The 26,845-nt window shown below is 50.3% G+C and overlaps 1 protein-coding gene across 5 annotated transcripts in view; it reads left to right on the top strand.

The window, feature by feature from the left end:
* Positions 1–26,845, top strand: part of HSPA12A (heat shock protein family A (Hsp70) member 12A) — a 160,443-nt gene that overhangs the window by 71,777 nt on the left and 61,821 nt on the right. The window contains exon 1 of one of the 5 annotated variants that reach the window (XM_038578903.1): positions 22,678–22,831. The exons of the other annotated variants lie outside the window; for them this stretch is intronic. Coding sequence (XP_038434831.1) covers positions 22,789–22,831 — 43 coding nt within the window. The 5' untranslated portion in view covers positions 22,678–22,788. Of the gene's footprint in view, positions 1–22,677; positions 22,832–26,845 lie in introns of those variants that run through there. 5 annotated transcript variants of the gene reach the window in all.

Below are 26,845 nucleotides of genomic sequence, written 5' to 3'. Positions count from 1 at the left end.
AGAGGTGCCTGGTGGAGCTTTCTGGAAGAGGGTGATGTCTCCCTGGGAGCACATTCTGGCTCCTCTCCAGAGCAGCAGCCCCTTTGCTCCCAGGTGAATGACCAACCATGCTGGCCTCCCCAGGACACAGGAGCTCCTGGAAGGCCAGACTTTCAGGTTTTAAACCAAGAAAGTCCCAAACTGGAAGCCCAGATTCCTTTCAGTGGGGAAGGGTATTTAGAAACCAAGATCTGAGCTCTAGGTGGCTCATTGCTACCAGGGTACCATTGCTTCTCGGCCTTTTTCTGCAAATGAAACCAAGAACTCTATATTTTCAAAACCATGAGAACACACTGATCTATCTCATTCAAATCCGGTGACATAAGATTTCTTCTTTATCCCCTATTCTGTGTTTTGTGTCTTCCTCTCCATGGCAATCCCTGGTCTACAACATCAAGTATTTGCTCATTTGCTTTGCCCTTCATACACAAAAAAACATAGTTTCAGAATTATGCCACCAATACCTCTACCAGCAACAAACCTGCTAAATTAAGTTCAAGATGCCTTTGCGGTTCTTTTTACCATGAGGAGATGTCATATTAAAGATATATGGTCCTAGTACTATGCCCCAAATTACTCGAATTAGTGATTTTCTCTGTTAGGTTATATCATACCTACCACTTATAGGATGCAGAGTAAGGTTTATTTGCTTCTCTTTATAAATGTCAAATTTTGGGTTTGCTTTCAAAAAATCCTTTGGACTTAATTTGATTTTGGGATATATGAAGAACTCCAAACTGAAACTATGTACAAAATGACTATTTCCGGCCCCTTCCCCATGCCTGTGCATTCTTATTAGCTTTAGATTTTTTGCTTCATTTTGCAAAGCTATGCGTGTGTGTGTATATATATTTACATATGTAAATATATATATGTATATTTCACCTTATCTTACACAAAATGTGGGATACATTTTATGGCCTTTTGTATTTTACTTGTTTTACTTAATAATAAACAGCCTGGAAATTGCTCCGCGTTAATCCCTAGGGAATTTCTTCATTCATTCCTATGGCTCCATAGAATTTCATCTAGTTCATGAATAATCAATCATTTGTGTCGTTTCCAATATTTTGCAGTTACAGATAATCCCAACTTTTGCATTGTTGTTTCACATTTGTAGGTAGACTGCTAGATATAAAATTCCTGGCTCAAACTGTAAAGTCATATATAGTTATGACCACCCTATGGTGGTCCAAACCAAAGTACCAATGGATGGACTTTCCCCAAAGTGGGTTATGAGGAACTCACCACTTTTGGACAGCCATCACAGAGGACCTCTGAGACTCAATCTTGGCATCGGGCAAATCCAAACATTAACTCACTCATAACCACCAGTCACAGATTTCATTGTGTGAACACCCCACTGGAGAATACAAGGAAGCGGGAGAGGCTAATTGCTGGGCCCCTCCCATAACTCAATGGTCCTTTCAGATGTTTCAGTGGTCCTATCAGCATCTAGATCTTACCCATGCTTTTTCTTTGTCCACAAAAGCCTGCTGTTCCTCCAGCCAATGGCTTTCATCATTCATGACTATTTGGGACAAAAATAAAGCTTCAGTCTATGCCATCTTTAAATATGACTTTCTTAGGAAACCTCAGATGATCTTTTTCAATTGAATTGAATCTCATAACCCAGAAAAACTCACGGTCTGGAGCACACTTTGTACATGAGGGAAAAGATAAATGACCCTTTTGTATCTGCCCGGAGATGGCCCCCCACATTGGGATTGGGGCCAGTTATGTCTTTGACCAGACCAAAGCCTCAAATAGAGGGTCCCCTGGCCCCACCCTTCTGGGGCCAATCCCACACAGATTCTTGGAAGCTGGGGCCCTGTGGGCATGGAAAGACTGGATCATATGACATTATACAGATAGATGCAACGAATCATCAGAAGGAGGCCTACAGAGACTACTGTCAGAATGTTAGCAGTAGTTCTCTCTGGGCAATGTGTGCCCCCCAAGTTTTAATATTCTTCTTTATCTTGATTGTTATTTTATTGTTATTGTTTGAAAACAATCCTATTTCATGGGTATCATTTGAAAAAAATTTATTTTAAGATATTAGCTAAAAAGTCACTGACTTCTCCTGGCCCACAAGTGCCATGAGATAGAAAACACAGATTCATTCAAAAGCAGCAAGTTTCTACCATGCATAAATTCAGGTTGAATTACCAAGTTGGTAGTGCCACCTTCTCCCAACAGCAGGATGTATTCTTCCGTCCCTTATCATCTCTGTCACAATCAGCAACAAACCCTCTTGGTGCATCTACCCTGTGCCTGGAGCTGCGCTAGAGCTGGTCATGTTGCAGTGCTCTCCCCCACGTGGTGGCAGCTGGATAACAGGAGCAGGTGGACATAAATCACTGCTCAGTGTAAAGAGAGAAATGTCCTCGAGAGTGAAGGGTTAGCTTTGCGTGATATGGGGGTGAAGTGAATGAGTCCCAGGGAAGAAGAGGGAGGTCCATCTGAGTGTGAAAGAGGAAAAGTGGAAGAGAGGGTCACGGTGAGTTTTCCATGCAGTGTGAAAATGTGGGCATGTGAGATACAGCTAGGGGGAGGAAGAGGGTCAGGAGTTAGGCCAGACCCAAATCCCAAGGCTCTTTCCTGAGAGCTGGGGCATTAGGACTTCATCCTATAAAGGGTAAGGAAGGGGAGGGGGCGTCTGGGTGGCTCAGTTGGTTAAATGGCTGCCTTCTGCTCAGGTCCTGATCCTGCGGTCCTGGGATCGAGCCTTACATTGGGCTCTCTGCTCAATGGTGAGTCTGCTTCTCCCTCTTCCTCTCCCTCTGTGATCTGTCTTGCTCTCACTCTTTCAAATAAATAAAAAATCTTAAAGGGTGAGGAGGAATTCAAGGTTGAAGGTTTCAAATGGGAGCAAGCCATGATCATGATGTACATTTTGAAAAAAATCATTTTGACAGGAGTGTAGAACTGGACTGGGTGTGAGGGTGGGACTAGAGGCAAGAAGATCACCTGATAGAATAATCCAGAGTGACATGGCCAAGGCCCCATCTGAGACAGTGCCCAGGGGCTGGGGAGGAGTGATTGTGGATGTCTGTGGGGTCCAGCCACCACCGGGATGGGAGAATGAGGCAAGCCAAGTGCTTTCTACACGATCTGCAAGAGCAAGGGCCGTGTGTACTCAGAGCCTAGAGCAGTGCCTGGTGTGTATGAGGAGCTCAGCGGATATTTGCAGGTACCATAAAAAACCGGGCTGCCACAGTGGTCAGAGAAATATCAGTGCAACATCTCCAAATAACTGAAACCAAATTAAAATTTTCCTGCTGTCTGCTCAGAAAGTGCAAAGGGAGACATTCATGGCATCCAGCACAACATTAAAAATCCCTTTTTTCTTGCTATTGCCTGCCTCCCCACATTCTCATTTTTCCATATTCACGGCAGCCGCCCCCAACATCTCTCCTCTCTTCAGATTTGCAAACTTTCTTCGCGCCTGTTCTTTTTTTTTCCCTTCCACCTTCAACTTTTAGATCAAAGCTGTCTTCTTTTTCTCTTTTCTTCTTCATTTTAAAACTCTGGTGAAAAAAACCCAACTCTGGTGAGAATTAGAATTCTCTTTTCCACATGCATCAGCTAGCCTCTGGCTTCTCCAGTTGTGTGTGCACATTGTTACATCTTTTCTCTCCATTAATATCATGGAAACTCAAATGCCAAGGATGCACAGAGAAGCATGCTTTTATTTTTTAAAATGATTTTATTTATTTATTTATTTATTTGAGAGGGAGAGAGAGAGAGTGAGCGGGAAGGAGAGGGGGGAGAGAATCTCAAGCAGACTCTGTGCTGAGCGTGGAGCTGGACTCGGGACCTGATCCCACCACTGCAAGATCATGACCTGAGCTGAAATCAATAGTTGGTCTTTTAACTGGCTGTGCCACCCAGATGCCCCAAGATGTATCCTTTTATTTTATTTTACTTACTTAATTTATTTATTTAAGATTTTATTTATTTGAGAGGGTGGGAGAGTGAGCACAACTGAGGGTAGGGGTAGAAGGAGAAGCAGACTCTCCTCTGAGTGGGAAGCCTGATGAGAGGCTCAATCCCAGGACCCTGGGATCATGATCTGAGCCAGAGGCAGCCACTTAACCAACTAAGACACCCAGGCACCCCAAGAAGTTTCTTTTTAGAGGCAGAGAGAGGAGAGGATAACTATATATACTTATACTTTACTATTTTTTTTAGTTATTACTTATAAATAAGCAAATGTTTTCAGCAGATATTGGGAATATTGATTCCTTGCATGTGGTGGCAATAAATAAAGTAGAAAGTATTTTTTTAAGGTTTTGTTTATTTATTTGAGGGAGGAGAGAGGGAACATGAGCAAGGAGAGGCGCAGAGGGAGAGGGAGAAGCAGACTCCCCGCTGAGCAGGGAGCATGAGGAGGAAGAGGAGGAGGAGGAGGAGGAGGAGGAGAAGGAGGCAAGGCTTGATTCTAGGCCCCTGGGAACATGACATGAGCCAAAGGCAGATGCTTAACTGACTGAGTCACCCAGGTATCCTGAAAGTATTTTTACAAATATTATTCTACATTATCATCCAAAAGCCCTTATGCAATGCTATTAATATCCTCATTTTACAAATGAGAAAAAGAGAGGTGATGTGATTTGAAATTAGGTAATTAACTGGGCAAATAGATGGTGATTTGTAGATTATTATTGAGACTTCTGACTGCAGTATTTCTTGATTTGGATGGGCACATTCATGTATGGGGTTTCTGTGCATGTGTGTGTTGTGTGTGTTTGGTGGTTGCTGTTCTGGTTTTTGTTGTTGTTTGTTTGACAATTCTTGCTAGGATCAAAGAGATGTCAGGGTCTGACTGACCAGAGATGTTGAGTGACTTGCACAAAATCACACAGCTAGTCAGAGGATTGCTTAGATTCTCAGATTCTAATCCAGACTCTCCAGATTCCAGGTTCTAAATTCCAGAGTCAGATCCTGGGCTGCTGCCAACCCAGAAGAGTGGACCCTGGAGATCTCAGTGCCTTTGGAGCTGAGATCTTACGGGTTTGTTAGAATTCTTTGGCTGCAAGCAACAGAGACTGGGTCTGGCTATTGAAGCTATAAAAAAATGTACTAGAAGGATATAGGGCAGGTCATAGAATTAAAGTAGCTGATCAACCAGGACTTCTCAGAGAGAGGTAACTCCTTGGAGCAAAATCAAGTGCTGCCACAGCATAAGGGGAGTGGATCTCGGGCAGGCACAGATCCTGGTGTCCACCTCAGGCAATGTCTACCACTCTGCAAACTGAGTGCTGGATACTGTTGAAGTCACTGTTGTTGACTCAAAATCTATTTCCACCTTATCTCTTTTGGGAAGAGCACAATTTTGCTCATATGCACGGAAGGAGACTCTGTCTCCAGTTTGGGAGTAAACCCAACTCCATTTAAGCCAGTGAAGATAATCCCACTGTCCTGTCCAGGGTGGTCATGTGGTCTAGTTTTGTCCAATGGGAAGTGAGGAGAGGCTGGATGGGGAAGAAGAAAGACCCACAAGAAGACCTACTATTTTTTCCCTCTGGACACGCAGGGGCTAAATTAGATGTTTGGAAGTGCAGCGGCCATCTTGCTGCCCTTCTGAGGTCATGAAGCCACAGTGTAACTGAGCAGAGGTGGAGACAGAGCCATCTCCAAATTGCTTGTCACTGAGTCAGGGAAGGGTAGTTTTGTTTTGTTTTGTTTTTTTCCCTGCCTGTTCTGATACAGAAACTCTGGGATAGAAGGGCAGGTTGATTCCCTATTACTCCAGAGGTTAGAACTAAGACCAAAAGTTGATGTAATGAGGAAGACATTTCACCTATTAGAAGAAGAGCTTGCTGACACCACTCTGAGGTGGTGGGATGTGGGATCTTCAAGTGGTGAGTTCCCACCAGGGGAGGCATTCAAACAAGATGGTGTGGGGAGCAGCAGATGGGTTTTCTGCATGGAGAGAAGATTCAACAGGGTCACCTCTAAATTTCCTCGATCTTGAACTTCCAGGATTCTGTGGTCAGGAACAAGGACTTAGAATCAGCAGAGCCTTGATCCTAAAGCATTCCATGGGGCCCAGTTTCTCTATTTTCTACACATCTGAATCCATTCTCTTAATACTTTTTTTCACTTTCAATTCTGTTTTTCTGATACTTTGAAGAACCTGAGCAAACTCCATGTGTTGCTACCTATTCTTAGTCTTTGAAAAACATTTTATAGATATATTCTCTCTCTCTTTGTCTCTAACACATACATAATTACGTGTGCACATGTGTACACACACGCATAATTACACACAGTTAACACCCAAATTATTCACATGCAAGAATTCTAATCAGAAAACAGAAACTCCATCCCCTGGCCCCTCTCCATATACCTTGTAACCCTTGTTTTCTCTAGGTCATGAGCTAGTCATGAGTCTACAGATAAGCCATGGATTTGAAGTGAGAAGATGAAGTGAGAAGATGTGAGTTTGAATTCCAGCCAGGCCACCTCCTGGCTGGGTGGTCCTGGGCAAGTCACCTGCTCTCTCTAGGTCTGAACTAAAAGACCACCCAGTAAAGCAGCTATCCTGGGGCTGGCATGTCAGTGAGCCATAACTGGCAGATGACGTCATGAGGCGTTGCCGTGAGGAGGCCTGGACACGTGTAGAGAAGGGGACCAAATGTGGGGTGCAGGTGGACAGAGTTAGCAATGTTCTCAGAAGTTGGAACCTGGGTTCTGACTTGGATGACTCAGAACTTTCCAAGGAGACCAAAGTTTAGAAATCAAGGTGCCCCCTTCCTTGAATGGTGTCAGGCACCTGACATTAAGGCATGCCTTTCTGACCTCTCCCCTCTGTTTAACCCACCTATCCCCCTTCTGTTGATTCAGTTTTAAAGATTCATTTATTGATTTTATTCTGATTATGAAAGAAAAACATTATCTGTTGAAAATTTGGGGGAGGTGACATAATAAAAAAATAAAAATCACTCATAAGCTTATTATACAGGGATTACCACTATGTTAATGTCTTTCTTTCTAGTCTTTTATTTTTTAAAGATTTTATTTATTTATTCATGAGAGACATAGAGAGAGAGGCAGAGACATAGATAGAGGGAGACACAGGCTCCCTGCGGGGAGCCCGCTGCAGGACTCGATCCCAGGACCAGGGGATCACGACCTGAGCCGAAGGCAGACGCTCAACCACTGAGCCATCCAGGTGTCCCTCCTTCTAGTCTTTTAAATGCATGTGTAGCTATAATAGAGAAATAGAGAAGTAGATTGATATGATTTGCATTTATCTAGATATGTTAATATAGATCTGTCTGTAATCAATAGTACATGACATTTATTGGCACTTAACTGTGTGCCAGCCACTTGTTCTATGTACAAGTATTGTCTCATTTAATGTTTATAATGCTCCTATACAGTAGGTACAGTTCTTATCCCCATTGTACTGATGAAAACACTGTGGTAACCAGAAGGGCCTACGGCCATGCAGCAGGAAATCAAACCCAGGCCTGTGCTTTCAACTGTGAGCTCTAGATAGTGCCTTTCTTTCTCCCTGGCTTCAGCCAAAAAGACATTCTTTCTCTTAACGGGACTTTGTATTTGTCCAATCCTATCTGGTGTGTGTGGACTTGGTGAGCCCAACTCTGGATGAGCCTTCCCGTTGTCCGTGCCATTTAAGGGAAGGGGTGTTTAGAGGGAGGTCAGGTGTCCTGGGGAAAGCAGCCCGGAGGCCCACACAAGTGCACTCAGCAAGCCCCAGGTGAGCAGTTCTCCATCTGGGGCCTGATCCTCCATCCTGTCAGAACCTGGAGCGTCACCCCACATGAGCTCTGCTTTTCCCAGGGAGACTCCTGCAGTTAGCCCAGCTCAGAGAGTGCAGGCATAATTCAGAACACCATGGGTGCCTGTTCGTGGGGAGAGCCTGAGGAATCCTGTGGGTCTGCTTCCTTTTGCTGTTAAGCCCCTCTGCCCCAGGATAAGCAAGCCACATCTTGACAGAGGCTGCCTGGTTACCAGCCTGACTCTGATGGGGGTCACAAGTCTCCAACTTCTTTGCTGACCAGCCTTGAAAAAGTTATTGAGATTTTCCCATGCCTCAGTTTCCTAATCTGTAAGCAGGATAATGCTATACCTTCTAGGGTTGTTAGGAGTGTAAGTGAATTAAACATAACCCACAATAATCCATAATGAACTGTATACTCTATGGAGAGGGCCTAGAGCTATGCCTGGCATCTAATAAGTGCTCAGTACAAAGTAGCTTTTGTTTAAAAAGATGTTTAAAAAATTTTTATTAATTCATGAAAGACAGAGAGAGAGAGAGAGAGAGAGAGAGAGAGAGAGAGAGAGGCAGAGACATAGGCAGAGGGAGAAGCAGGCTCCCTATGGGAAGCCTGATGTGGGACTCGATCCCAGAACCCTGGGATCACGACCGGAGTCCAAGGCAGGTGCTCAACCACTGAGCCATCAGGTGTCCCTCAAAGTAGCTTTTGATATTGGCACAACATAAACCTAGACCAGACCAACCACAGTTTATTAGAAAGTGTATTTATGGGGCGCCTGGGTGGCTTAGTCGATTAAGCATCTGCCTTTGGCTCAGGTCATGATCCTGGGGTCCTGGGATCAAGCCCCAAGTTGAGCTCCCTACTCAGTGGGGAGCCTGCTTCTCCTTCTTCCTCTGCCACTCCCCCTGCTTATGCTCTCTCTCAAATAAATAAATAAAATATTTTTTAAGTGTATTTTCTTGTTTTCTGTCTACCTCTAGACACTATGCTCTCTCTCATCTAGGGTAGGAACCATGTTTTTCTACCCTCGTATTTACCCTCCTGGCCTGATACATAATAGGCCCTTCATACTTGCTTGTTTTAATGCATGAGTAAGTAAATGAATGAACGAATTCCCACCATGTAAACCTATGAACCCCTCAAAATGGTGTGCAAAGTGTGAGTGCTTGTCAGATTCCTAAAGGAGCATGTGACCCAAGACGTGCTGAAGGATGGCCCAGGCCTTGGGACAGGGTAGGGTAAGCCCCACCCTGCATTGGCAGGTTCCCAGGGGGTGCCCGGGTGCCCTGCCAAGCAAGCTTGGGGAAGGGCAGACGTTCTGAGCTCACTCTCAGAGGGACCTGTGAAGGACTTTTGTGGGATCTGACATTTCGTGTCCAAATGTGAAATTCCTTGGCCCCCGCACAGAGTTGATTGTGTTTTCTGGAGCTTGTTTGCCTTCTGATCTCACACGCACACCACTGGTTTGTTTTGAGAGCTGCAGAGTCAAGAAACAGCAACACAATTTAGGAACGAAATCAAATGGCCAGAGTGGGAGTAGCGACTGAGAGGCAGAATGCAGCTCCCCGCCATTCCAGGGAAGTGGGGGGCAGTCTCTGGCAGGGCTTGGAGAAAGAGGGGGATAGGAAAATATGACAGGTCATTAAAGGCATCTGGAAAGGACCAAATGCCCCTCATTATCCCTCTGTCTTAGCACAACTGTTGATTTTTCTGATGCCAGGATCTATCCACACGCAGGCGTAATTTTAGCAGTTAATCATTAGTATATTGACTTTTTCTGCTTTTTAAAAATTTAATATTATATTATGACATCTTCTCATGTTGCTGTACTGCCTTCCCATTTATATTTGTAATTCTATTCAATTGTACTCTTTGCATGAAATAACACTGAAACATACGTGCATAAAAATAGTTGTTTTCTTGTGACCTAGAATCGATTTCTAAGAGAAGGATTAATTGATCAAAGTGCTTTTAATGTTACATATGCTTTTCTCAAAGTGTGAAGCCTAGTTTATGACAGTATTATGTATGTCTGCATGAAAGGATAAGCTTTAGGGGCACCTGGGTGTCTAGTGGTTGAGCGCCTGCCTTTGGCGCAGGGTGTGATCCTGGGGTCCTGGGATCGAGTCCCACATTGGGCTCCCTACAGGGAGCCTGCTTCTCCCTCTGCCTATGTCTCTGCTTCTCTCTCTGTGTCTCTCATGAATAAATAAATAAAATCTTTTTTTTAAACAAAGAAAGGATAAGCTTTAACACAATCTCATCATTATTAGATACTATTGTTTCATTGTTTTATAATTTATGCCATGTTTTCTCAGTGTTTAATTATATACACACATATAAATTATTGGTGAGAATTATAATTTTTCATGTCCTTGTTTAATTGTTTTCTTTGTGGAGCTATTTTTTGTGACCGTTGTGTATTTAGCTCTGGACTTTGAGAAACACACACTTGTGCACAGACACTCACGCTTATTATGCAGCCTATTACTTCATTTATTTTCCTTCTTTTTTCAAAAAGGATTTTATTTATTAAATAGAGAGCCTGAGAGCGCACAGCAGTGGGGAGAGGCAGACGGAGAGACAGACTCCCTGCAGAGTGGGGAGCCAGACACAGGGCTCGATCCCAGGACCCTGAGAACATGACCTGAGCGGAAGGCAGATGCTTAACCAACTGAGTCACCCAGGCGCCCCTCGTCTATTTTCCTTCTTATTCTCAATTTGCACTGTTTCTGGAAAAAAACCCGGAAACTTAACTTTTTCAAGTTCAATATTTTGATTTAAAAATAATTCTCCTCTTGCTCCAACCTTAGAACTTTACTGGGACACCAGAAAAAAATAGAAAATTAAGACAATCACAACTTTTTGGGAGACGTAAAATGAATGAGACCCTCTCACCCTGACCCAGACCTTAGTATCTTCCACCCTCAGAGCAAACCAGAGCTTTCAGGACAACGTCTTTCTCCCCGTTTTCCCCTCGCAGACCGCAGGTGCAGGCTTGTTATGGGAGGAGGCCTCTCCTTCTCTCCCCTCCCGCCTCCCACCGGGGCTGCTCTCTTGGGAACGTGAAATGACCTACCCCAGCCAGGTGCTTGGCTTATTGTCTGGCATAAAATAAGCAAACGCAGAAGGGTGGTTGCTGGTGGCTAAAGTCAGTGTCACTGTCGTTTTTAGCCGGGGGGGCACCCATCCTCTGCCACTGAGCACTTCCATGCCAGCGCCTCGGCCAGGCATCCTACACACACCCATTGTCACACCTCTGAGCTGGGAGGAGGCCGTGGCGATGAGTCCCATTTGGCAGAGGAGGCACATAAGGTTTAGGGTAATTAATACCACAAACTCAGAAGTGGCAAAGCTAGGATTCCACTCCGGGTCCGTGACAGGCGGAGTGAGGCACGAGGAATAAGTGTGATTTGTACCTGCATCGTAGGAGACTGGGCATCTGAGAGGTTTGGTCACCTGCCTGAGGTCACATAGCACGGGCACAGCAGAGCCCGGTCTTGGGGATGGGGGTCCTGATGCCAGGTCTGGTGCTTGTCCCACTGCTGACACGGCGATCACCACCGTTAGCTAAGTGCACACCGTGTGCCAGGTGTCCTGGGGCCTTCCCGGTTCTTATCAACCTAGGAGGAGGTCCTGGAGAGAGGCTGGATGAGCCTGGCCTGAAGCTCTTGTGCTGGCCACCCCAGCGCTGCGGCACGTGGGTGTGCCCTGCAACATCACATGTGTGCCAGTGTGCCAGCGCAGGGCCCGGGGACAACAGGGCGCCTTTGTCCCTGCCGCCAGGACCACCAGATCGGCCTTCTCACACGTGGCCCCCATCCCTCCGCTGACTGAGTAGGGAAGGCTGATGCGTTTTACTTTTAATTTGTTTGTCTTCCCCCAAATCTACAGACATTCCGAGGAGAGGCTGATTAAGAAAAGTAGTCTCCTAGGAAAAGCGCACCCTCTTTCCTAAAGGCCGGGCTCAGTACTGAGAGCTGGTTATGAGTAATAACCACTTGTAGTGACCAGCGTTGATGGGAAGCTTCCTTTGTTGAGGAAGGTAGGTGAGAGGCATTTATCTGATGGAATGCACCAGAGGCTCTAGGATATGGGGTTTATCAACCCTCTTTTACAGGTGAAGCCGAGAAGGTCGGTAACTCACCCAAGACTGTAGAGCTAGGAAGGGATGGGGCTAGAATTCAAACCCAAGGCTAACCCGACTCCCAAACTCATGCACCTTAACCTTTTTGCTCCTGGCCCTCTGTCCTTTAGGACCTTGGTTTCTGATGGAGGGGACAGAGCGCAGGTGAGGCCCAGAGCATTTTCCTTATAAATTTTATATGCCCGGGTACTGGTCAAGTTCTGCCTTGAACTTTGGTTATGCCTGTCTACGGAGCAGTATTTCACCTCCAGATGGTGAAATTGGCCAGTTCTAGGGAACTCCTGGCTCTGCTCCTTCTAGCTCTAAGGCTTCGGGCAAGTGACCCAACCTTACTACCCTCAATGTCCACATTTGAAATATGGGCCAGTATTTGTTTGTGCTTCAGAGGGAGGGCTATGGAAATTAGATGTGCATATTTACACATAATGAGTGAATGACAGCTACTCTGATGGCTTCCTGGGATGGCCCATGTCACTTAATGAGTTGGATTTTAAAAATTGGGTTAGCTTGGATGTTGGGTACCTGGGGATTCATTATATCATTCTTTCTACTTTCGTGGATGCTTGAAACTTGCCACAGCAACATAGGTTTTTCAAAGACAAGTAATAGGTATCTAAGATGTTAGTTCTGCTTAGAAAACAAATACAAATGGCGATGAGGGTTTGGGCAAAATGGGAGGAAGGCCTGTGGGAGGTCCGGGCTTCCAGTGATGCAGTGAGTAAGTCATAGGGTGAGAGGTACAACATAGGGGAGAGAGTGAAAAAACAAAAACAAAAACAAAATACAGATGCAGATGTATCATGGGATAGAATGCAGAATGTAAATGAAAATTTTAAACCAAACAGTAGATCTGAAAGAAACAAATGGCTTAAAGCAGCTGCTTAGAATTGGACCCTCAGGCCAAGGCTGCTTATAATTTCACTGGGCCTCCAATGTTCTCATCTTAAAAAAGTCAGGAATAGTGACACTTCTCCAAGTATTTTATGAGTTAATCAAGAGAGGAGATGTGAGGGTGCTTTGTAAACTGTAATTCTGCATTCTAATTGGGTGACTTGTTCATTCAGTCAACACATTTCATGAGGCCTTGCTACGTGCTAGGTGCCAGGACACAGTCCAGCACTGCTCTCCATGGCGTGTAGGATAGATAGACTGGGACATTGTCCTCGAATCACACTGCCCAGGTACAAATTCTGACCCTGCCACTTACTGCTTGGGGAATTATGGAAGGCCTCAGTCTCCTTGTCTGTAGAATGGGGACAATGATCTTTCCTCTACATTGCTGTGAAGATCAAATAGGGCAGTAGAAGTAACAGAGCAATGTCTGGCACACAGCAAGTACTTAATATATGTTCATTATTACGAGTGCACACAAGAAGGCCACAGCCTAATGGGGAAAGGCTCAGAGGGGGCCAGAGAAGGCCTCCCCGGGGCGCTGACTTTAAGGTGATTCAGTTGGATGATATTAAGCAGGGGCAGAGGTGAGGACGGAGGTCAGCAAACGATGAGGCAGGAAGAACTGGTCCTGCTAAAGAATCACAGGAGACAGAGTAGTGTCCAGTTACTGGGTACACTTGTTCAGGTTGTGAACTGTTCAATCCTGGGGGGATATCTTAGACATCGTGGACCTACATGGTTTTTTTGCCTTTTTTTTTTTTACACCTCCATTTTCTAGAAGAGAAAATGAGTGAGTTATTTTGACTAAGTCAGGATATTATGTTGGTTTCCCAGTGGTTAGAAGTAAAGTGTCTTGAGGAAGGCGTTCCTTGTTCTAATTGTAAATGTATCATGTGGGTTACTGGAGGCCCAGGAGTGGTGGGATGAGACTGGGTGTGTGAGTGGGATATAGCCAGCAGGGTGGATAGGGCCACATCCTGCAGGGCCTGGTAGGCCTAGAAATGAGTTTGGATTGATCCGAACTCTAGCGGGGAATCTTTGGAAGATTATGAGCAGAGAAGTCGATCTTGACCACCTTCCCGGGCATCCCTTGGATGAGCTGAAGGAGGCCCAAGAGGGCAGCTGGAGGGCCTGGGAAGCTGAGGAGACATGAAGGGGCTGGTCTGTGCTAGTGTGATGGTGGTGGCCCTTGAGAGAAGTGACACTCATCATGCATTTGTTAGCGAGGAAAAAGGCCAAAGTCAAAGTCACAGGGGAGGAGACAGGATTTTGAAGATATTTTATAGCCACAACCTATTCTTTTTCCTGAATCGCAAAGTCCTTGAAGAACCCCCACTCCCCCATCATCTCGCTTTGGTCAAGATGCCTCTACTTTGTTCCCGGATGGCCTGGAGCACCATCCAGAATGGAAATCCATCACAAGCAAATGGAGGTGGGATGTTGCAGTAAAGGGAGTGAGGATGGGCAGGCCTCTGGGGCCAGGCCTAGGGGAGGTGCAGGTGGGCCGGCGGCCTGGGTGCAGTGGCTCTGCTCGTGTCAGGCCCACCTGCCGCGTGGGTAGCTCTGCTCTGAGTGGACTGTCTGAGCACTCTAGGGCACTGTGTCCATTCATTGTTCTCTCTCCAGAGAGGCAGGCTTTCTGAGGATGCTGGTTAACTTGCCCGGGGCACCCTGCCTGACGCCAGAGCCTTCCCTTGCCCCACCATTCACAACCCACTTCCTGACATGGCCTGGCCACCTCTGCCAAGGGCACCCATAGGAAAGCCACCATTTTGTTTAGTTGCTAACCAATGGAGACTTGGGAGTTTGATTCTTAGTCTGGGTTCTAAGGGCCTTCAGCTGGGCTTTAGGATGCTGAAAGCTTGGAACTGTATGGTGGGGGTGGTCAGTGGCTACCCTTTCCCCAGAATAAAAGCAGAGTCTTTCTGGCCAAGAATATAAGTTTTGGCTGTTTGGCTTCCTCCAAGCTTAGAACATAGTGCCTGGTACATAGTAAAACCTTGTACATATCTATGGAAGGAGTGAATGGATCTCATGATTAAAGTCCTTATCAAATCATTCTTCCTTAGTCTATGGCTTTCAGAAGTGAAGGACATCTTTTCATGGGCTCTTAGCGAAGACTTAATGGTCCCTCTCCACTTTATGGGTGAGACCCAGAGACAAGCTCTCACAAGCCTGAGCTCAGGAACCTGGTGACCTAACAACAGATCACCTTTCCCTCAGCCCGGTGCTGCCTTCCTCTATTCTCCATGCAAATGCTGTGACCAGGGCCCTTTCACCAGGAGGAAGACACACAACGGTGCAGACCAGGGGGTGCAGCACAGCCTCGCACATCTATGTGGGGTGTGCCAATGTTCTGTGGTGGAGTAGAACCATCCAGACAGGCCACTCTAGGATGGCAGGTAACCAGGCAGCACCAAGGTAGGAGAGATTTGATTTTTTTTTTTCAAGGACTTTTCTGGGCATTTGAGACTACAGGTGGCTGGATCTGCTCAGATTTATCTTTGCCTGGGGCAGAATGCTCTCTTTGCCTGGGATAGAATTCTAGAAAGGTGGAGGGAAGGGATCCTGGGGGTCAGCATCACAGGGATGCCTCAGTCTGCACTCTGCAGGGGCCAGACATCACTAGTCATCACCGTATTCATTTCCGCAGAGCTAGAAAGGGCCCGAATACTTTCTCGTGTCCCTGGCAGGCAGTCATCAGCAATCAAATGCAGTTAGCCTCCTGCTGGGCCTTTGGCAGGGGGGACACTGAGAGCCCAACGGAGCTGAGAAGCAGGGGTTGACCATAATTGTATGGCTTTGAACAAGAGATTCAGCCTCTTCCTTCGAGCCCCTGTTGCCACTCCATTATTTATTTGCTTGGCCACTCATTCATTTCTTCAAGAAACATGTATCAAACACCTATTGTGAGCCAGGCACTGGGCTACAAGCTCGAGAAGATGCAAGAAGTAATTTTTCTCTGTGACACGAAACCTTTTGGCTCTAACAATCTACAGTTAGTTGCAGCTCTTGCAATATAGATAGCTCTCCTGGCCACGCGATCATTCCAGTTTTCCTTCTCTGACCCGGTCTCTCATCTCACTCTGCTCTGTCCTCCTTCATATGTGGCTTCCAGAACGTCCCATCTCATTAGGAGCCAGGAGCTTGCAGAGCCAGAGCTGAGACTACGGCTGTGAGAGTGGCCACAGACGTTTGCTCTGCTGTTTGAAATACTTGGAAAAAAATATTTGGATGACCCTTCATTACCTGAGCAGGCATTCCTCAAGTTTACATTGCAGGCCTGAGTGATTGTGCTATTTTGAGAAATAATTTCCTGTGGAACTCGAATGTTTCTCCGGGAAGAATCATGTGGCAACCCATGTTGTGTATGTGAAGTGTGTTTTGGAATGCTAACGGAGAGGCTGATTCACACCAGATGGGGTGGAAATCTAAGGGAAAAGGATGTATAAACTGGATACCACGATTGAGCTCTGAGTTTGGATTTTTAAGATGTATTTGACCTATTGCCTGGGATTTCCCTTAAGTTTTTTTTTTTTTCTTTAAGACTTATTTAATTATTTGAGAGAGAGAGAGTGAGAGAGAGCATGCGTGTGCTCATGAGTGGGGGTGGGGGGAGCAGAGACAGAGAGGGAGGGAAATCCTCAAGCAGACTCCCTGCTCAGCATGGAGCCGAAGCAGGGCTTGATCCCAGGACCTTGACCTGACTCGAAATCAACCGACTGAACCACCCTGGTGGCCCTCCCTTAAGCTTTCATGTTGCCTTAGCTCATCTGAATCTTGATCCTGTTATAAAGGAGTCACTTTTATGATATTCACTTTATAGACAAAATTCTGGTGGCGTGTCATAAAGATCCAAAGCAGCTTTTACCGGAGGCTTCCTGCATAGAAGCTCAGATTTGGATTAGTATCAGTGTTTCTCAAAATTAAAGAAAACTTTTTTTTTGTGGGACACCTGGGTGGCTCAGTGGTTGAGTGACTGCCTTAGGCTCAGGGTGTTATCCTGGGTCCAGGAATCAAGTCCCACATCGGGCTCCCTGTGAGGGAGGGCTCCCTACTTCTCCCTCTGCCTATGTCTCTGCCTCTCTCTCTGGGTTTTCATGAATAAATAAAATCTTAAAAAAAAAAAACCTTTCTTTGGATAAACATTTTTTTAAAAAGCCACTCACCCCCGTATCTTTCATGTGTCTTTTACCTACCCCCCAATTGTTTGCCTAGATCCATTCTGTAATTTATGATACACAAGGAATAGGCATTTTTGTGGTCCCATTTTGCGAATTAAATAATAAGTCCTATTTACTGTGGCATAGGTAGCCCAACTCTATGCTGAGTGTTTTACATATATTATCTCGCATATTTATCCTGCCTACGATTATCAACCTCTTCTACAATGAAGAAATAGACCCAGACGGGTGTGCCCTCGGGTCACTTGACGGGGGCAGGGAATGACTCAGCCCAGATTTGGACATTGGTCTGACTGACTCCATGTGACCCCACACTCTTCTCCACTCTACTTGCTTGTGTTGCACTTGTCCTGTCCTCTCTTGCTGCATCCTCAGGATCAGCAGCTTCAGTGGCAGATCCATCAGGAGGGGAAGAGGGTCCATCTTTGTGTGGGGCCTGCAGAATAAGGAGGGGACTGTTGTAGGGAGTATCTGTGGGTGGGGGAAGAGGAACTCAGAGAAAATGAGTCAGGTGAGGGCCTGAGGCTGAGGGGCTCTTCCTTTTTAGATTTAACTCTGCTCCAGGCACTATGCCATGGTCTGGGGGCTACAGTTGTGGACATGGCCAACTGTGGGAAGCTGGCAGCTGGAGGGGGAGATGGACCACCTGACACTGGAAAGACCTGAGTCCCAGTCTCAGCTCTGCAGCTTCTCAGCTGCACCTTTCTGGGGCTCCATTTGTCATCTATACAATGGGTTAATACTAATAGTCACCTAGAGCTGTGATAGCAGTGTGATAGCAGGGCATGGGGAGTCAGGCCCAGAGGACAGAGTCGGGGCCTCATGCTGTCTTGGAGGGCCAAGTGGTTTCCTGGAAGAAATGACATCTAAGCTGTGACCTAGAGGAGGAGAAAGATTTACAGAAAAGGGGTGGAGAATGTGCTTCCAGGGAGGTGTTGGTGTTTTGGAGACGTGAGGATAGCCCCATGTGGCTGGAGTGACCAGCACGAGGGTACTGGAAGTTGGTGACTTGGCTCTGGGCTGGGCCCCTTTTGGGGACTCAAATGACCAGCTGAGACGGATTGAGGTTGGTATGAGAGGAAGTGGGGACGTTCTCGCTGCCCACCACCACAGACCACAGCCTGGGTCCCTCTGGTCCTGAAGGTAGAGAAGAGATCCTACGGACTGTGCTGAAGGGGGTCCACATGGAGTACTGTGAAGGGGGAGATTGGAGGGGGGCTGCAGGGGACTTGCTGCAGAGTGACCTCCCCCCCGCCCCCCGCCATGAGGATGGATGTGCTCTAAAATGGCCATGAGAGCCGCCAGGAATCAGTGTGATGTCCTCACGGTGGACTTGGTCCTCCCAGCTGGATGAAGCCTGTTGTGCTCCTGTTTCACTGATGGAACCAGTCCAACCACCGTCAAGCATTTATTGGGCACCTGCCATGCACCGGGCACAGTTCTAGACCTGGGGATACAGAGGTGAGCAGCACAGTCCAAGATCATACTCTCACGGAGCTCACTTTCCCGTGGGGATGAGATAGCAGTCTTAGAACCATCTGTGGGGGGTGGGGGGGATGGCATTTCCCAAAGTGAGTGAGGGAGCGAGCCTTGTGCATGTCTTGGGGACTGTCCTAGGCAGGACCACTACCTATAGCACAGGCCCTGAGGTGGGGTGAGATTTGGCATGTTCTCATGGATGGCATGTGTGTTTGGGCGTGAGGGATGGGAGAGTGGAAGGAGATAGAATTAAGAGGCATCAGGAGGCCAATTCACATAGGACCTGGTAGCAGAGGAGTGATGAGATCTCATGCTGCTATTGGTGAGGAGACTATGGGCATCAAGGAGGGACAGTGGGAGCCCTTCCCTCGGTAGTGACAGGGACAGGCCATGCTGTTTGTGGTCAGAGGAAGCCTGCACAGGTGTCTCGACCTTTGTGTGCTTCCATCTGCTCTGCCATAAAACAGCGAGGACTGCCACGAGAAGTAGGTGAGGCCAGGCATGCAGACGCCCACCTAGGCCCCCGGCTGGCTGAGTGTGTGCTCACCAGGGTGATTTCTAATTAGTGTGATAATTGGTAAAGCCCTGAGGATAAACCCCAGGCGGAGTGTGCACTGCCCTTCCTGCTCCCTGAAAATCAAAACTGTCTTCTGCTCTCTGCCCGCAGCATAGGGCCCACATGTCATTCCCCATCGTCCTCACGTGCCCTCATGTCACTGCAGCTGGGTGTCAGCAGAGAGGGCAGATGGCCCTCAGGCCTTCCCACCGTAGGTGGCAGGAGGGTGGGGACTGCGGGGTTCCTGCTAGTTCTGACAGGCTGCCAAGGCCAATGTCTTGATGCTGGGGGCCAGGAGCCTGATGGAGAGGGACAGGGTGCCTTGAGGACACTAAGGATGGGCACATAAGCCAGGATGGTGGTGACGGGGGAGGAAAAGCTTCCTGGAGTGGAGAGGTTCATTCCGAGTTCTCCAGGTGGCTGCTGGTGTCAGAATGAGGGCGAAGTGGTCCAAACATCAAACACATTTTAAGGCGTTTGGAATCCTGGCATACAAGAGGCAGAGGTGGGTGTGAGGGATTGAAAGAAGTCATGAGGGGTGAGGGGAGATGGAGCAGCGAGGTGGGTGGGCAGGGCAGACCAGATTCACGGTAAATGGACAGACAGCTGGGACAGGGACGAGACACCAGCAGGGTGGCCCTGTAGACACACAGGCAGTGAGACACGATGGAATGTGGACAAGTGAAGGTGGAGGAGGAAATGTCCACAGGCAGATGGACAGCGCTTGCCTTGGAGATTGACCAAATTCAGACAGACACAAATAGGAGTGAAAGCCGATGCCCTGGTGTGTGGCTCGGTGGCTTGTGGGCAATGCTGCCTTTACAGGGATCCTGCAGTCAGGAGGGAGGGCGGCAGAGGATGAGCTGGCTTTGGCAGGATGGGAAGGGCCCGGGAGCTGCCCTGGGAGACTCTCAGGAGGTCTGCAGCCCCAGAGGAAGGTCAGGCCCTGGATGTGAAGGTGGGCATGTCTGCAGATAGACAGAGGAGGCTTCTGAGTGCTGAGCTGCCCACGCAGCAGGGTAGAAGGAGGAGAAAAATAAAGACGTGTGAGTGTGTAGATTACTATGGGAGACTGGGAGGTAGGGTGGGGGCCTCCGACTGGGGCCCTGAAGGATGCCTGGAGGGGGGCAGGTAGACCAGGGAGGCAAAGAGGGCATCCAACGTGGAGACAGAGACTGTAACCATGCCCGAGGAAGGCTGGTGGAAGAAAGACTTCTCGGGAGAGAGATGCCAGACGAGACACGTTGTCAAAGGTGTTGAATGTTAAGCTGAAGAGTTAGGGATTTTCTTGTAGATGACGGGAAGCCCAGCATGGTTTTGAACGCAGACTTAATCAGAACTGTGGTAGATAGGGATCCCTGGGTGGCGCAGCGGTTTGGCGCCTGCCTTTGACCCAGGGCGCGATCCTGGAGACCCGGGATCGAATCCCACGTCAGGCTCCCAGTGCATGGAGCCTGCTTCTCCCTCTGCCTGTGTCTCTGCCTCTCTCTCTCTCTCTCTCTCTCTCTCTGTGACTATCATAAATAAAAAAAAAAAATTAAAAAAAAAAAAAAGAACTGTGGTAGATAAAAAACTCTTTCTGGCCTCAGTGGTTAGGTATGAGTCTGTGTGACCCTGGTGCTCAGTGGACACATGCTGGTGGCTGTCTTTGTCCTCTTTGCCTCGATCCATGTGGCCTCAGCCTGGCCAGCCTCCCTCAGCAGAGATACAGGAGCAGAACTGGGAAGGCAAGCTAGGAGCGTTGATGCAGGGTTAGTCTCGTCACCTGGGCGACCGCCTAGATCCTTTCTCCGGCCTGCATTTGGGTGCCGTGTGCTCTTGGCCTCTGGGCCGTGTCTTGAGTCTGCTTCTGAGATACTGGGGTATTGTCTCAGCAGGCAAGTAGTCCTGGTAGGGGGGCACTCTGTACAAAAACAGTGTTCTGTACCCTGGGAGTGTCCGTCATTGCCCACTGTCCTGAACAACCGGCCATTGTCCACTGTAAAAAGGTGCCTGTGACTTAATAATATCTAATACTTTTTGGGGATCCCTGGGTGGTGCAGCGGTTTAGTGCCTGCCTTTGGCCCAGGGCGCGATCCTGGAGACCCGGGATCGAATCCCACGTCGGGCTCCTGGTGCATGGAGCCTGTTTCTCCCTCTGCCTGTGTCTCTGCCTCTCTCACTGTGTGCCTATCATAAATAAATAAAAATTTAAAAAAATACCTAATACTTTTTGGACTGCTTACCATGTGCCAGACCCCCAAGCAGTGCATGCTACGTGCATCAGCTCATCTAGCCTTCTTCATTCTTACGAAGTGGGTTCTCACCTACCCATTTCACAGATGAAGATATTGAGGCTCAGAGAGATTAAATATTAGCTCATGGTCTCATGTACAGCCAGAGACTGCGTGTTGTGGATTTTTAATTCAGGCAGACAGAGAGCCAGTTTATCCTTTTAACTCATTACCCTAACATCACTCTCTGAGCAGAGGCTGGTCTCTGGGCTCTCCCGGCAGCACCCTGTTCCCCCTCCTCCATAGCCTGGTTGTAGGATGAAGCCTCTATTCTGTACCCTTTGAGAGCTGTGGCCCATCTCAGGGTGTGAGGGGGGCAGCTGGTCGTTATCCCAGCTTGGTCGCTTACTTAATACGTCTGTTCTAGGGATCATCCCTGAAATCCCTTAAACCTCAGTTTCCTTCTCTGCAAAATGGGGACCACTAGTCCCCAGCTCTGAGAGTTATGCGGAGCAAATGAGATAAGGCTCTTAAGCACTTAGCAGAGGGCCAGGCATAACGGAAGGGCCCAGTAACGGTGGTCCTTGGGGTCTCATCACCACCCTCATCGCCTCCTTGCACAGCGGGCCCCGGAAGCCACCCGGCCAGCGGCCAACAGGTGCCCGTGGCGCGGAGCCAGAGGACAGGGAGGATGAATCATTGACCGCCGAAGCTCTGCATTATTAATGCCGTTATTCTCAGACTTTTCACGAGGGCCGGGTTGGGAACCCATATATGGAAAAGCGCGACTGCAGCCTCCGCGGCCAGCGTGGAATCCCGCGGAGTCCCGGCCGCTCCGGGTTCGTCCGCGGTGTGGCCCCTGCCCGCCCTCCCGGGACCCCGGGAGAGAGAGACCCGCCGTGGAGGCCGGGGCGGGGTCCCTCGGGAGAGCGCGGTCTCCCGCGGCGCCGGCTGCGGGGCTTCGGCCCGGGCTCCCCGCAAGAGCGGACGCGCGCGGGGGCGGCGGGGACCTGAACCCCGGCCCCGCCGCTCGCCCAGCCCTGCGCCCTCACCGCGCCGGCGTCCGCCTGGCGACCCGCCCCGCCCCGCCCTGCCCCGCCCGCTCCTCGGCGGCGACCGGCGCGGGGGCCAGCCCCGGGGAGGAGGGGCCGGACCCGGAGAGACGCGGCGCGGGGCGGGCGGGCGGGCGGGCACACTCCGAGCGGGGCCCCGCGCCGGCCTCCCCCTGCCTTCCCCCCAGGCCGGGCTCCGCGGGGCGGGCGCCTGGGGGCGGAGCTAGGGGCGGGGCGTGCGCCTGGGGGCGGGGCCGGGGGCGGGGCCGGGGGCGGGGCCGGGGCGGGGCGGGCCCGGGAGGAGCGCGGGGAGGAGTCCGGGCTGCGGCGGCGGCCGCGTCACAGCAGTGCTCCCGCTGCCCGGAGCCTCAGACCCGGCCCGAGCGCCGCCGAGGACGCGGACGGGGACCCGCAGGGGCTCGGGGGCTGCGCCGGAGGTTCCTCTCGCGGGCGGGGGCTGCGCGACCATGGCGGACAAGGAGGCGGGCGGCGGCGACGCGGGGCCCCGAGGTGAGCCGGGTCGCGGGTCCTGCGGCTGCGGCGGGCGGGCGGGCGGGCAGGGGAGCGCGCTCGGCCCCGCGCCCCGCAAGCCCCCCCTCGGGCCGCGGGAAAGTGGGCGCGCGCCCCTGGACATCTGCCCCCCTGGGGCGGAGCGGGGGTCCCGGGGGCCGCCTCCGGCCCTTCGGTCACGTGCTGCGCTCCCGGCCCGGGTGCGGACACTGCGGCGAGAACCGCAGCCCCCGCCCGAGCGCCCCGGCCACCCCCGCCCCGGGCGGCGCCGCCTGCGGGGCCCCTTGCGGTCGGGTGCAGAGCCCCCTCCCCACGGGTGCATCCCCTGCGCCCTGAGCGGGCGCCCCGCTGGCCGAGGGAAGGGCCGGCAGCCCCAGCGGCTCGTTTCCGTGACTCAGCGAGGCGGGGGTGGGGGCCTGGGGCCAACCGCGGGTCTGGAGCCGGCCCCTCGCCCCCCGGGTCGGGCGTCCGTGCGAAGTGGGGGTGCAGCTCCGGGCTGGGCTGCGGCGCGCGGCCCGCCCCGCCCATCCCCGGGGACTCTGCGGGCCTGGGAGGGAGGAGCGGCGGGGGCTCCGCGGGCCCCTCGTTGGCCGGGGCTGGGGGGAGGACGGCGGCGCCGGGTGCGGAGGACGGACGCTCGCCTCCTGCCAACGCGCCGTGGCCGCTTTCTGCGGGGAGCGTGCTTGGGGCTCGGCTGGGGCGGGGGTGCCGGGGAAGGACCGGGAGAGGACTCGGGAGCGGGGGAAGAGGAGGAGCAGCGGCTGGAGCACAGGGCTGTAAATCATGGTTTCGCCAGCGGAGGAGACGGCCTGGCCGGGATCGTGGGTCCCAAGTGGGGAAAGTTGGGCGCACGGAGGCGCCGCGCGTCCCTGACCTCGGGGGCTTTTTAGCAGGAGCAGCCGCTGGAGGGGAGCGTAGCCGGGTGGCTTCCGGCGAGCGGCAGGTGAAGCCGCCTGGCGAGGATGAAATTAAAATGCCTAGGACGTAAGGAAAATTCATCCAGGAAAAGCTCTGCCGGGGACCTCAAAGCTGGGGAAACTGAGTCCAATGGCAGCGCAGCCACCACGGGCGGGGTGCTTGCAGTCTTGCAGTCTCGGGCCGGGCCCCCGCCCTCTGCTGCGCTCTGAGAGGCACCTGCCCCCTCCCCAGCCCATTGTTCCTGCAGATCTGGGAGGTGCCTCCCCACTCGGCACTGCAGTAGTGGGGGAGTGCGGGGGGCGGGGGGTGAGGGGGATATCCTAACGGGGCTCACTCTTGGGAGGGGCCTTGGAGAGCCCAGGCCAGAGCTCTGGCTGGGCCCTAACACGCATCCAAATCTGCCCCCGCCCCTGCCTTTCCCCAGCTGGCAAACGCCGGCAAGGGGCTGGCGGCTTTGTCTGGATATCACTCAGCAACTGGATTGATTCATTACCCCCCCCCTCCCCGCCCCAGCTTTTTCTTTAAATTGGAAAAAAAAAAATGTAGGATGATAGAGAGGGACATCAGATTTCCTAAGCCTAAGTTAGTGAACCAGTTTCTTGCTTCTCATGCTGGGATACATAGTGGATGGCTGTGTTGAATGCAAGGTTGGCCATAGGATGTGTGAAATCAGAAGAGCGATCAGGGATGTGCTTCCCCCCACACCATTTGTCTTGCAAAATGGAATTCAGCACCTTTAGCCTACAGACACATGCACACAGAGGCGCTGTGTGGTTGTCTGTCCTCAGGCTGGGAGAGCTCCCCATCCAGGATGGGGAAGCACATGCTGGGTGTGCTGGGCCACCTGCCACTGTTCGCCTGTGTCTATTCTAGAGTGTTTCTTCACTTCCAGTGATCTGCAGTTCAAGGCAGCCTGTGAGAATATCCAACACATGGACTTGGGACACAGAGCAGGCTGTCCCTGGCAACTTGCTGGGTCTCTCTTGGTTCCCATGCCTTCATCTCGAAAATGGGAGATATTAATAGTATCTCACAGGAGCAGAGCCTGCTCACCCATCATCTAACACATCTATTTCTAAGATTTCCTTCACTCCGTGTTTACTGTGCTGGGCGATGAGCATACATTATTTCATTTGTTAAAGCCTCAACAACAGATCTGTTACCAGAATTCATGTTTCCCCCAGGTAGGAAATCTAAACATAGGTTGAGTGACCTATCCAAGGTCACACATCTAGGAAGTATTGATTTGGACTCAGTCCCTCCGATTCCAGAGCTCCAGCCCTTTGGGGCCATCCTAGGTAGCTCCTGTGGGTGTGGCCAGTGATTACTACTCTACTAGGAACATAAAAAGGGTGTTCTTCAGGGGATTATTTCAAGGATGCTTCTGCTGCAAAAGGATGAATGTTGGAGGGATCAAACTATGTTAGGACTTGTGAGCAGTGGGAGCCCTGGGTGGTGGGATGTGCCAGAAAGGCTGGCCAGAAAATATTTTGGCAGAATATGGTAGCTGTGGAAGCTGGGTGATGGGCGCATGGTGGTTCATTACTATTCCCTTTGTATATGTGTGCAAGTTTCCTTAATAGAACATTTAAGTTAATTTATAAGGCCAGAAGGGCTACCTTTTAATCTTTAGAGCTTTGGACAGCAAAAGCTGAGATGACCTTCAATCCTGCCCCCACGAAGACCTGCAGTAGTTGACACAGGGAGCCCTAGAAGGATGAGATGAACAGGGGGGCGAGGGGTGGTCAGGCTGGGCTAGCTCCTGTGGTGACCCAATCAGGGGGAGGTGTGGGCAACAGACACCTAGTAATTTGCTCCAGGGTGGGGACAGGGTTAAGGAGAGGAATGGCAGACGGGGGGGGGGGGTTGCCTGTGTTGGGGGTGCCTCCTGGAGGTGTTGGGGTTTAGAGATGGGATTCTTAACATCCCGGCAGTTAATCACAATAAAAACAAATATTTTGAACGTTGACATTTACTGAGGACTCCGTTTATGCTGAAATCTGAAAATATTGAATGATATCATTTGGCCCTACCCACATTTGTTATGGAATGAATGGCTACAAGAGAGGCCCCGTTACCCCCATTTCACCCAGGAGAAAGCTGCCAGGCCTGCGTGGCACAGCCACGAGTGGGCTTGAGTGAAGGGAGGAGGTGGTCAAGCTGTCCAGCCTCTCTTAGCACGTGCCCGGCATGTCATAGGACCCTGAGGAAATTCCACCGAGGGTCCGAAAGAATGGGCACAGACTAGTGGAGTCTGGCTACCCCATGGCCCCATGGCCACCAAACTATAGATGGAAGTGGGAGGCCACTGGTCGTGGTCCTGTTTCCCAAAGTTCTGTGAACGCCCTTAGCCCTCCTGCCACCCCCCTTCCCCCCTGCCAGGAACATCCTCCCTTTCTCTAGCAAACTCCTACTTATCCTTCAAAACTCAGCTCAGGTATCACTTCTCAGGAAGCCTTCCCAGACTCATCCATCTTGGTGAGGTCTTGCCTTCGTGGTACTAGAGCTGCCAGAACTGATTGTTGGTAATCTCACCTAGTGTTCACCGAGTGCTTACAATGTTCCAATTTTATATGTGTATACCCCACCGACTCCTCCAACAACCCCATGAGCTTGGTGTTATTATTACCCCATTTTGCCAATGAGGCAGTTGAGCCTTTTGAGGAATTGGATAGTTTGCCCAGCCAAGGAATCAAAGCACCCAGCCAGTGAACGCTTGGGGTCGGGGTGTGAATCAGTCGTGGACCATAAAAGCTGGTGCCTTTCTCTTAATGCCCCTTCTCCTGACAAGGGCACGGAACTATGTCTTTCATTTCCATGCTCTTGGTGAGGGCCTATAGCAGGTGCTCAATAAACCCCCTACTGTGTGTCAAATGAATATCAGTAATCCACAGGGGAGCACAGTGGTGGGGAATGGCATCTGCATCCTGCCCACTCTGCAGCAGAGCGGTGCTTCTAGAAACATGGGTGCTCAGGAGTGGGTGGAAGCTGTAGGGCTGAAGGGGGGTAGGCAGGGCTCAGTCAATCCTTGAGGAGATGCGACTTTGATTCCCACAAGGGTTTGAGTGACGACTCAGTATCGTGGGGGCGAAATGC

The sequence above is a fragment of the Canis lupus genome, chromosome 28 (assembly GCF_011100685.1).
Source record: "Canis lupus familiaris isolate Mischka breed German Shepherd chromosome 28, alternate assembly UU_Cfam_GSD_1.0, whole genome shotgun sequence".
NCBI classification, from domain to species: domain Eukaryota; kingdom Metazoa; phylum Chordata; class Mammalia; order Carnivora; family Canidae; genus Canis; species Canis lupus.
Note: the sequence above shows the minus strand (reverse complement) of the source record. Positions and strands in the feature narration are given on the sequence as shown.